Raw genomic sequence first — 12,362 nt, 5'->3', positions numbered from 1 at the left:
ACTTCTTTCACATTCACTCAAATTATCCTCTATATGCCGAACCAAAAAGAAAACTATACACTAATTTTGTTTAATAAGGAATACAGATAATGATACTTACAATGAAACATTTTTGACCAGTCAAGAAATTTTCAAAATAAATGATTGTTAGTTTCCAATCTTTGGATTCCTTTTCACCCTTCTCTTTTTCTTAAATCCTCTAATATCTTTTTTTTTTTACATGATGGTTCAACAACTATGATATATTTAACTGCACTCTGTAACCACAGTACTGAATGCGGCGAATTCCATGAGTATATTAGCATCAAAATAAGAGAAGAAAAACACATTCATGTGTCAAGTTTAGCATGACTTTGGTTGGAGATATTACTCTACTTTCATATATTAAATAAATTGAAATCTGATGGCTACTGCACTTGTTACGTAGTTCCCATGTGCTTATGAATCATACAATAAATTAGTTAATAATATTGGTGTCATTTAAATCCTAAAATATATTCAGCATTAGTTGTATTTGTTACGAAATATACAGAATCAACGTATATGTTTTAAGTTGATCCGTTTTATCTTTTTCATTGAGTAGAAACATTTGAAACATATACCTGTATTTATATTAAAGATCAAATTTACCTCGAATGTGAAACCCCATTACAAAATTGCATAAACAATTGGTGAAGGAACAAAAGTTACGAATTTCAAAACTAATTTCATCATAGGAATAAGATAAGGATCATGAACGGTAGTCTCTAAATCTAATTGTTAAGACTTTTTTTGTTTCTCACGTGTATTCTTACACTATAGATAATCATGTCCGAAACATTTACAAGTATGTGGGGCTAACTCTTTCTGAGTATTTTTTTTCATCCACGAGACTTGAACTCAAAACTTTGCTTAAGGAGAATCAAGCATGTATCATTTGAACGAACATCCATTTGTAATGGTTAAGACTTATAACACAGAGTCAGTTTTTGATTATCAAGGATATTGCTGAATTGATTCTTCATCCATGTGCACATTTTCCGCTGAAGGAACAGAGCATCTTAAGTGAATTAGGCACTAGTGTAGTGAAATTATACAGATTCGGAAGCTCAGTTCATAAAATTTGCACACATGAGAACCAGCTAACATTGTGGTCTACTTAATAAGTAAGAAATTCGTTTCTTATGTTATGCCATTTAATTTCAGTTATATAATGTTTATGAGTTGTTATCATTGTGCCACGATTTAACTGTTTTTTAATAGTATAATTGATGTAACACACATTAAGTAATAAGAAATTTCTCTATATTTCTTTCCCTACATCATATAAGAATCTCTTGTATTTATAAGTGATTGTCATTTTATAACCGTACAAGAAGTTTGTCTCCCAAAAGAATCAGAGCAACTCACACCACAATTTGTTATCTGAAATTGTTATCTGAAATTGTATTTTAAATTATGTCTCAGACCAATAATATTACAACAAAAATAAAAAAAACAATAAATATTTAATTTTTTAATTAAGATGACATGTTTTTATTGATCCGATATATGTTTTAGAATACAATTTGGAATACCAAATCTTTGTTCACTCACATCACCAAAAGATAGATCTTCTATTTCCAAATTCCAGCTAAAAGTTTACCACAGTCACATACTACAGTGAAAAGTAGGAATACATTAAGTGCTAAAAATGGGTGCCTAAAATGTTGGTCCTATATACTGTTCAACATATCTTTGCTGAATTGCATATTCACACTTTTTATTAACAATTTACATTTTTTATTTTTTATTTTTTATTTTTTATTTTATAAAATTATCACTGGTCAGTAAAATAATGTAAATATCCACACCCAAACATTTTTTTAAGTACAAATGATATTTTTGGCATATAAATACAATTTTTTCCCTATATATAAGTAATGTAATAAAGAACAAACTCCTAACATGACTTTTAAAGAATCAATTACTAACCCACTATATTGAACACAAACTTCTAAATAGCTGAAAAAGCTAACATTTATATATGAATGTGGGTGAATATAATATATCTAATATGAATATTTAATTAGCACATTATATCATCAAATTTTGCTACTGATTTTTTTTTCTGATCTCTTTATGAACCCTTGTATTTATACACTACACAGTTCCACTACACCCAACTTTCTTTCCTCTCTCTTATCAGATTCACCATTCCTCCTTCACACAAACACACAGACTCAAAAGTGCACACTCTATTGTAGCTAGTTCAAGATATAATCAAAGTTCTCTAGTTTCTGATGGATGAAAAGTGGAAGTTATCAAAGAAGGAAAGAGGTTCAAGCAACCAAGCATCTACATCTAGTAAATCATTGTTCTCAAGGAGTTCCTCAACAAGAGGGTCTTCTTCAAACTCCCCTCTCCTACTTAGGAGCATGTCCTCAAAGAGTTCTTCTACATCAAAATGCAACCTTCCTAGGAGCTATTCACAGAAGAATAATTCTTCTATAGGTAAGAAATGTACCAATATAGCTAAGGAACATAAAGCTAGATTTTACATCATGAGAAGGTGTGTAGCTATGTTAGTTTGCTGGCATAAGCATGGTGATTCTTAAAGGAAGCAGACAGCATAACAAGTCTATTGGACAAATCCCCTTTTCAGATTTTATGCTATAATTGCATCATGGACCACTTTTTTGCTATCTGATCTACAAGGGATCCAATTTCTTTTTCTTTTTTCATATTATATATTAGTTTGTAATTACAATTTATGTAAGGTGAGTTATAAGATTTACACATTCTCAAAATAGATATGTATATATCAAGATTAGTTTAGTTTACTCTAATCTTTAGCTGCGCATAAATATATTAAAGTGTGAAATCTCATATTAGATAGAAAGGTAAGAGTAAGATAATTTATAAGCAGAAAAAACTCTTTAATCATTTACTAACGTTTCAATTTAAGATGTGATGTCGTCTTTCCTCTTCTACCCTTTAACGATTGAAACTCTCATATTGTTATCTTGATGTTGGAGATATCTTTGTGAGGTTTACTTAGAGGAAGAGCATAGGGATATGATATTATTCTCAAGTGCTTCATCTTATCATTATAAAAATATTTAGATTTGCATTGAAAATGTAAGCCACATTCCTTCTTCGTTTTCCCATACCAAACAAAAGTAACCCCAAATTGTTTACTTCTTAATTAGTTATACTAGGAGTGAAACTCATTTCCACTAATAATAAAGAGACAAATATTTTTTAAAAAATAAAGAAAAAATAAAGTATAATAAAATTTGTGTATTTTCTATTTATAGTGAAATTATATATTTATTCTTGTAACTAACAGAAAAAATAGAACTTTTCTCTCTATAATGGAGAGGATTTTCTCTCTTTTTCCTACGCTTCAATGACATCAAAAAGGGGAATTTGCAATTTGAAGTGAGATCACCTTTGAGGCCGAGGAGCTTAGGTACAATGCAACACAAATAATTTGGTAGTATTATTATAGAGTTGGAATTTTTATTTATCGATCCTAATCATCCCTACTCATCCCAATTAGTAGTATATATTGGGTTTATTAAGTCGAAAATAGATAGAAAAATTTATAAGTGAAAAATAGTATGAGAAGAGTATAATTGAGGCACCACATTTTGAACTAAAACTTTAAGGCATTAGTTTCATAAGCCTTTCCTTCTTATAAACTCTTTCACTTTTCCCCACATATCCAATGTGAGACTTCACACTTGAATAAACCCAACAAATACTCATAACACTATTATATTAAAATTTTGGTTTAGGTCATGATATCTTAATTGCCACATTCTTCCATTTTAACTCTCTACGGGTTGCAGAAAGGTCCAATAGGATTTACTTTGCAAAATGTAGTAATAAGTTTAAGGATAAATCAACTAATCACCTACGGTTAACAGATAAAAAATAATCACCTCCAGTGTGAGGTGTATTGGATAATTAGCATTTCACATATTCATATTAGATCTCATGTAAATTCTATAAGTTGGTGTCATTACTGTCATATTTAAATGAAATCATAACAAACATATGTAACTCTGTATCTATACGAGGGAAAAATTAGTGAATTAGAGTAGTGAAGGGAGAACCACTACTCTACTCAAATGTAGAGTAAGAGATAGATATGATTAAATTTGTTGGAAGAGAAAATTATAAAATTCTAGTTGTTGATATATACATTACAATTTTACAATTGAACCTAATGCTAATATGATTATGTGAGACAGGCATCAAGGGAGGGTTTTGTTACTTGGATACTTGGATGGATCATCGACCTCAATTTAAATTTCTTATAGGATCATTACCAATTAAGCCAATAATATTAATTTTCTTACGGGATTTGAACAATTATTACCTAAAATAGATGGAAGCTAGGGGAGTGAATCACCATTTCCGTACCTAAAATACATGGGATTAGCTTGTTTTAATTTCTTTTCGTTTTAAAATTGTGAATGAGAATTGTATAAATTAATTAAAATGGGATCAAACTGTATCTCTTAGACCTCTAATTCACATATGTACAAGGATTTGACAAGAAGTACAACTTGAGATCAGAAAGATCCATTGCCTTCAATCATGATAAAAAATTGCATATTGCGTTCATATCAGGTTGAATGGAAGGCCATGGCAAAGATGACAGAAACTGAAATTCAGAATTGGGAGTGTGAATGAACACTTTGTAGTGTTTGTAGTACTGTCCCACATGAAAACGTGCCAAAAATCATAATTGCACACCCAAATTTATGTAAGAAAAGTTGTAGGAGAAGGGGGAAATATAGCATTATATAGCCTCCATCTATTGGCAACTAGAAAACTGTTGCCATGAGAAAATTCATGAAATGCATCCCCACAGTGAAGCTTGAAGGCAACATGATCATTAATTCTAACAAATCATTATAAATACCAATGTGCCAACAGCTACCACAATATCAGAATGAAACAATTTGCTATTATTTCTGCCCAGTTCAGAAAAGTTTAGACTAAAGAATCCATTTGGAAATTGAGTTTTCAGATATCTCGCATGACTCAAACTTTTTCCCTCTTATTCATTACACTCCAAAAACTAAATCGCAAACACACCCGAAAACGAAAAGGAGAACTTTGCTGTTGATTCACATTACATTCCATGTGTAACCTCCTCTCTTCCAACCAAATTGAAAAAGCTGTCAACATATGCTCAAAAAACATAACATTATAGTGCAGATGCCTCTCAAAAAACAATTCTATATACGGAATAGGTTCTCAAGTCCCACTAGTGCCAGCTAGAGAAAAAAATGCTCAAGTTCACCAACAACAACTCCATGAAATTTCTGAACAAGCTTATACTGAAAAAGATAAACTAATGATTTGAATACTGTAATTTACAGTTACTAGTAGTTCATGCTCTATATTTACAGAAGTAATCTTATAATGTATGATTTATTTGGAAAATTGTGAAATAATAAACGAATTAAACTTCCATAACAGATGTTCTGCTTCGTAGCCTATTGAATAAAGAACTAAATCGGTTACGGCTTCTACTCTGAGAAGAAGACCTAGACCCAATTCTCCCAAAGAATGATAACAAATTACGAAAAGACCTACCAACACCACCACTTTCCCTAACCCTATTGCTTCTCACTGACCGTGAAATCATTCTCGGTGTTACGCTTGTATTATTCATACCACCATCCATCTCCGTGTACACAACCGGTAAATTACTTTCGCCGGCTCTACGTCCACCGGAAAACCTACCGACGGCGAATCCGCCGCCTGGTAACCTCCATATTGTTAAACCGATCGATTCTTCGTCGATTTGAGTCGAAACTGGAGGGTTCTGTTCGGAAGGAAGCTCGCTTCGGCACACAGGGCATGAGTTCCGCAACGATAGCCATGGAATGATGCAATCGGAGTGATAAATATGCTGGCATGGTAACTCACGCGCCTCAGAACCAAGCTCAAACGGTTCTTTGCAAACCGCACAGTGCGAATCGGTGCATACGTGCGTTTCTTCGATCTTGACCGTCGGAATCGATTCAATTGCCGCCTTCGACGCAGGCGGATTCTCAGGTCTCCCAAACCCGTTCATATCGATCTGCGCGAACTGCTCCAGCAACCGATCGAATCCAGATCCTAACAAGAACTCAGACATCGTCGGCGGCAAGGGGCGGAGACCGGTGCCATCGCCGTCATCATAGTACAATTCAAAGATGCTACCATCATGATCGGCGCCGTCCTCTCCAGGTGAGCGTAGAACGATGACGGGGTTGAACGGCGAGGGGTTACCGGGGTTGCGGCGTCTCCGGCGAAGGGCTTGTCTGGTTAACGTTGAAGCGTCGGGGAAAGGAGTGAGAGGGTGATTGGGTGATGGATCGGGTTGGATCTGTTCGAGGAAACCGGTTTCACAGTGGGGACAAGAGATGTTGTTGTGGTTGAGAAGGTGAACGTTGCGGGTGCAACTGTAGCACCAGTACGACGACGTTTCGGAATTCATGTTATTGTTTCAGATCTAGAGAGAGAGAGAGAGTTTGTGTTGTGGGTGTGAAATGAAGTTACTGGGTTTGTTGGGTGAAGTGGGAGCGTGAATAAAAGGAATTTTATGAAACGTTTCTTGTCAGAAGATACATCCCACTTTCTTGCTTGCTACCTATATATACATAGGAGAGATTCAATTAACCTCTTAACAACTGTCGTTCGCAAGAATCGAAATCTGGTGTGCCATGATACATTTGATCAATGATTTGTTGATGTTTGAAATATAATTTGAGAAACCAAATCTTTATAAATGAATTTCCTATAAATAAATAACTAATTTAGAATAAGAGAATTTCCCATAAATAAATAATTGATTTCTAATGCATTAAACACTAATATATTTTTATTCATATTTTAAATTCGGAAATCAAGTTCATATAAAACAAAAAATACTTACTGGATACTAAAATTACAGATAAAAAAACAATTGCCAAACATATAAATCAACACAAATTTAAAAGCAAAATTTGTAGGTTACACCTTACACGAGCTATTAACTAGCTCTGTCGATAGTTTTCAGTGCATGAATGAAATTGCGGCCAGTCCAACTCAATACTATTAATAAATTAAGAACGTTGCAAGAAAAAAATTCAAAGTTTTTGGCACAACTTTTAAAAGACTATATTAAATAATGAATGCATTATTTTTCAATATAAAAAACTCTAGTCTTAATGAGTGTCTTTAATGTTTCTTAAACTAAAATTATTTTTAAAATTTAAAAATAAGGGCGTAAGCGGTGATGTGATAAGATGAGGCAGGCAAAAAGCATGGCAGGAGAAGATATTGAGTGTTGACCGAGAACAGCAAGGTAGACGCCAATTTTGATTTGCTTTGATTTAGAAAACCCATAATTTACTATGAAAATTGCAAAATGTTACATATATGAAATTGAAGATAAAAAATTATATGGGAGCAGATTTTTAAATTGAGGGTGACCTGTTTCCGTGTAAGTAATCATCACATTCCTTGTTTTGGTGGATTATAATTCCTATTTTGGTGCCACTACCTAACATGGCAAATTTATAATTTGACTATATTATTATTAAACTAGTATAACTTTTTTATTTATTACTAAAGTTGTGTATCTTTATGTAAATCGATCATAAGAGAGGCGTTTTCCTTATTTTTTTTTTCTTAGTCCCACCAAAATTGGCAACCTTGTAAGAGATTATATTTTTTAACATTTTCCTCTTAAACTCGTTAACAGGGAAGGAGTTTCCTTCTTTCTTCATTATTCAATCCAACTAAAATTGTCAATGGGATTGAAGGTTTATTTTTTTAACAATAACTTACTTTTTTTTTATTTCCCGTTACAAAATCGTCTCCCGCATAGGAGTTATTAGTTTTTTTTTTTCTCACTACAAAATCGGCACTTAGGTAGGAGTTTAAAGTACACTGTCACCTTAAATTAGATATTTTAATAAAAAGAAAACGATGTAATTTAAAGTATATTTAATAAAAAATATAAAATAAAGTACAACAACTATAAAAAAAGTCATTTTAATTTCAGAAAATAAAATATATAAATATTGAACATTTAATAAAAAAGTATGTACAGGCACAAAATGAATGTCAACAAATTAGTTCGTATAATCTGCATACTTAGCACTCAATTTATGAACAATTTTTTTAAATAAAAAATTTACCCAATTAGCACGGGTTGATCACAAAATTATGGAAGTAATGCAGGACCAGTATGCATATTAGCTCAGGATCAGTATGGCAACTACGTCATTCAGGTTTATTATTTTTTGCTAACTACATTAAGTTTGGGCTTCTTGTTGCTGCAATTGTTTGTTTCCATGGATCAGTATGGCAACTACTCATGTTTAGTTTAGTTTACTTGACCATGGTTTTCTGCAATCACCAATCAAGCTTTGTGCTTTAAGTTATAGGATCCTATCATATTTGCTTTATGCTTATACATACCTTTAAGGTTGGTTCATTCATATGATGTGGGCTTCTAGTTCTTCTTCTGCTCAATATTATGTAACTCTTGAACATCACTCTGGTTGCTATTACTTGCTTTGATATCTGTGTAGTAGAGTATGTCATATATACTTGTAATAACAGCATGTAATAAAGGAATTAGCAGGGAAGATAGTTCAGTCAAATAATTTCATTATTTCCAATCCTATAGCATGAACTGGACTTATTGAATCTGCTTGACTTTTTTCAGTCAAATATTTCCTTCACACATAATAATATGCTTTCACATCTTCAGTGTAGAATTTTCATCACCTTACTTTCAGGTCAAGTAGAGGGGATGTTACATCTTCCTAATAATTCTTTCACTAAATTTGTGATTGTCAGTTTTGCGAACACTCTAATAAATTAATGCCCAGAGTTCTCTTCACTGAGGTTGTTCCTTATTGATATGTTTTGCAAAATGCTAATTATGCTTCTTCTTCATCTCTATATTTTCCTCTCCTACATCAAGAGAGTTATGCTTATTACCTATCTATCAATAGCCGCAGATTGGAGATAAAGTTATCTGATTGTACTCTGCAGAATTGTACATTTTGTAGTTCTAAGTCCTTACATAGAATTGTACATTTTGTAGTTCTAAGCCTTTTTATGGTGTAAAGATTATAAAAATGATGAGGTTGTTTATAAGTTGACGTGACTGTACAAAAATGTTGGCAAGTGGAGAGTTGTTATTATTTATTTAGGTGTAACGACAATTTTCTCTCTCTATTGTGTATGGTTATTAACCTTTTCCCTTTCAAGAGTACAATGTTTGTTCAGCTTTACCTTTTCCTTCATCTCTCGTGACAGTGATACCTTGCTGATCTTTTTTTAACACAACACGTGAACATGTTTTTATTCAGTGGCATCTAAAACAGGAAAAGAAAAGTGCAATCACATAAGGTTTCTCTCAAGTATGATATAAACTTGGGGAGGATCCACTTCCTCTAGGTGTAAGCACTTCTCATTTTAGTTCATTTTAGCCCTAAAGCTGATTTTAGTGTTATATTTTTCTAACTCAAGCTGATGAGATTTTTCTGCTTTAAATTATTCTTATTTCATTCATTACCATAAGGTTTCTTTTATTGAACTCAACCCTAGACCTAAAGTTAATTTAACCTTAAAAGTCGATTAGATTAGTCTTCGAGCAAAAACTAATACCAATTAAATATAATGCATATACATTTATAAAGTCTTCTAAATATGACTTATTATTATAGATATGTAATTTAACATATAAAATGATATATACATATAAAACTTTTCTTACTACAAACCACATTATATGTTATTTATATATATAAAACTCAATCAAAAAACCAAAGGACAAATAAAAGTCATAACAAAAATTAATTGATAAAATAATATATATTTTTTTAGCAGTGCTCATATCCTAAGTAAAAGGGAATATTGTGGTATTGAAGTTTGACTTAATTATATTTGTTATAAAACATTAAAAAAGTGTCCATAAAAATAAATAAATTGAAAAGTGCAACCCGAACCTTATTCTCTTGTGCCACCCAATCCAATTGACACCTCCAACACAGCACCACATGTTCTCCCTCCCACTACACTCTCCAACTGCCAGATCTTATCTTACCACAGCCCCAACAGAAAAACAGATCTTAACATCACTAAACTAGAAACAGTAACAATTTAACTGTTTTAGTAACAAAACTTCTCTCCACGATGCTTCAGTTTGTTGCAAGGATTTGATATGCAATTGACAAATTATCAAGTCCTATTTAGGCAACCTCTGCGGTGTTTGTCTTAATGAGAATTCCATAATTAAGATTTGGTTCCTTAAGGGAAGTAGCACGCATATTTGTAACATCCTTTTTTGGTCCAATGTGATGGGAATTGGGTAGGAAACATCCTCTGTCTAGAATCACCATAAACAGCAAAACCAGACACCTCTAGCAACTAACAGAATTGTAGCAATTTTCAAAGGAAACTCCAGCTAGAAAGAACAATTTACCCCCCTATAGAATTATATATTATCTATCCAACTCAACCCTTGAAATTTTCTGTGTCTTCCCTTCTTTATCGTTTTCTTGATCCCCTCGACCTTTCCCCACTTGCCAGCATCTGCATATACACTGGACAATAGCAGACGGTTCCCAGAACTCTCAGGCTCTAATTTCAGCAAATGTTGCGCAGCCACTTCTGCAAGCTCCGCGTTTCCATGATTTCTACAAGCGGCGAGTAATGCACCCCATACAAATAAATCAGGTTCAATAGGCATTGTCTTGATAATGCAATACGCTTCATCAATTTTTCCTGCTCGACCAAAAAGATCTACCATGCATGCATAATGTTCCAGTCGTGGCTCAATGCTGTACTTTTCTTGCATAACCTCGAATAGTCTTTGCCCAAGTTCAATTTCACCAGCATGGCTGCATGCAGTGAGAGCTGCAGTGAAAGTTAAATGATCAAGCTTGGCTCTCCCCTCCACCTCCATTTGATTGAAGAGCTCAATTGCTTCCTCGCAATACCCATGATTTGCATAACCAAAAATGATTGAGTTCCAAGTAACTGTGTTCTTCTCCGGCATCTTATAGAACAATGTCCTCGCTTCAGAAATGAACCCACATTTTGCATACATGTCAACCAGAGCACTCCTGACATATATATCTTCCTCCACCCCAATCACCAAGGCATAGCCATGAATCTCCTTCCCATGCCTCATTCTTGCTGCAGTAGCACAAGCTGGCAGTAGGGTGCTGATAGTATTCGAGGTTGGGCACAACATGTGACCCAACATTTGCTTAAACGTATTTAAAGCTTCCTCATTCCTAAAGTTGTGCACAAAACCAGATATAACAGAAGTCCATGACACTACATCAGGCTCGATACCATCTTCAACCATCAAACTGAAAATCTCAGAAACCATGGCAAGGTCACATTTTTGTGCAAACCCAGATATCAAAATGTTCCAAGTTACAATATTTGGCTTCAAACCATGCAACTCCATACTTCTTACCAAAGACAATGCCTCATTCGAAAGACCCAGTTGAGCACATCCAGAAACAACAGCATTCAGAGATACCAAGTCCTTCACAGGCATTCCATCAAAAACCTTGCACGCTTCCTCAACTCTTTCACACTTTGAGTACATAACAATCAAAGCACTGTTCACAAAAGCATCAACATCAAAAGAACACTTCAAAACCAATCCATGTATTTTCTCTCCGGTGACTCGATCACCGACATGGCTGCAAGCTTTGAGAACGCTTGGAATGACGAATATGCTATGAGTGTTCAACATTTGGGTCGCTTGCATCTCGGAGAAAACCGCTAGAGCGTGGTCATAGAAGCCACAACGAGCGCAGGTTCCTATAAGGGCAATGTAGCGGTGAACATTTGTTTGAGGAATTTTGTCGAACAGTTTTCGTGCATGAGAGAGTTGGCCACAACACGCGTAAAAGGTTATGAGATTGGTTGCAATGTGGGTGAAGCGATATAAGCCTGTGGTGATTAAGTGCGCGTGAAGCTTCTTGCCCTGATGCAACGCTCCGTCACGAGCGTATATTCCGATGAGTTCAGCATAGGCTGAAGCTTCTGATCGGAACCAGCGATAGCTGGTGCCATTTGTGACCAGATTCTTGATGCAAGTTGAGTTTTTTGTGTGCATGACAAGTCAATGTGCATTCTTCATCGTTGAGATATCTCATTCAAAAATCAAAATCAACTTACATTTACATTTGCTCTTATATATAAATGCTATGTGTTACAAATAAGTGAAACTTTGAGAGAGATTCTAATTTTTATTATACTATTAGATGTAATCAAGACAATCATTGCTTGTTTTTATATAAAATAAAATTGTTATTTTTCCTATTATATCATTTCAAAAATCAAAGTTGGTCTAAGGCCTTACTGAATCA

General features: G+C 33.8%; 2 protein-coding genes across 2 annotated transcripts; both read right to left on the bottom strand.

The window, feature by feature from the left end:
- LOC109351578 (E3 ubiquitin-protein ligase RDUF2-like) lies at window positions 5,228-6,592 on the bottom strand. Its single transcript, XM_019593070.1, has one exon. The coding sequence runs from the start codon at window positions 6,464-6,466 to the stop codon at window positions 5,444-5,446; it is 1,023 nt and encodes a 340-aa protein (XP_019448615.1). The 5' UTR covers window positions 6,467-6,592; the 3' UTR covers window positions 5,228-5,443.
- Window positions 10,337-12,165, bottom strand: LOC109352314 (pentatricopeptide repeat-containing protein At5g59600). Its single transcript, XM_019594239.1, has one exon. It carries the CDS (start codon window positions 12,107-12,109, stop codon window positions 10,466-10,468), a length of 1,644 nt encoding a protein of 547 aa, XP_019449784.1. The 5' UTR covers window positions 12,110-12,165; the 3' UTR covers window positions 10,337-10,465.

The sequence above is a fragment of the Lupinus angustifolius genome, chromosome LG07, assembly GCF_001865875.1.
Source record: "Lupinus angustifolius cultivar Tanjil chromosome LG07, LupAngTanjil_v1.0, whole genome shotgun sequence".
NCBI classification, from domain to species: Eukaryota; Viridiplantae; Streptophyta; class Magnoliopsida; order Fabales; family Fabaceae; genus Lupinus; species Lupinus angustifolius.
The sequence above is the reverse complement of the archived record's forward strand: the minus strand, read 5'-3'. Positions and strand labels throughout refer to the sequence as shown.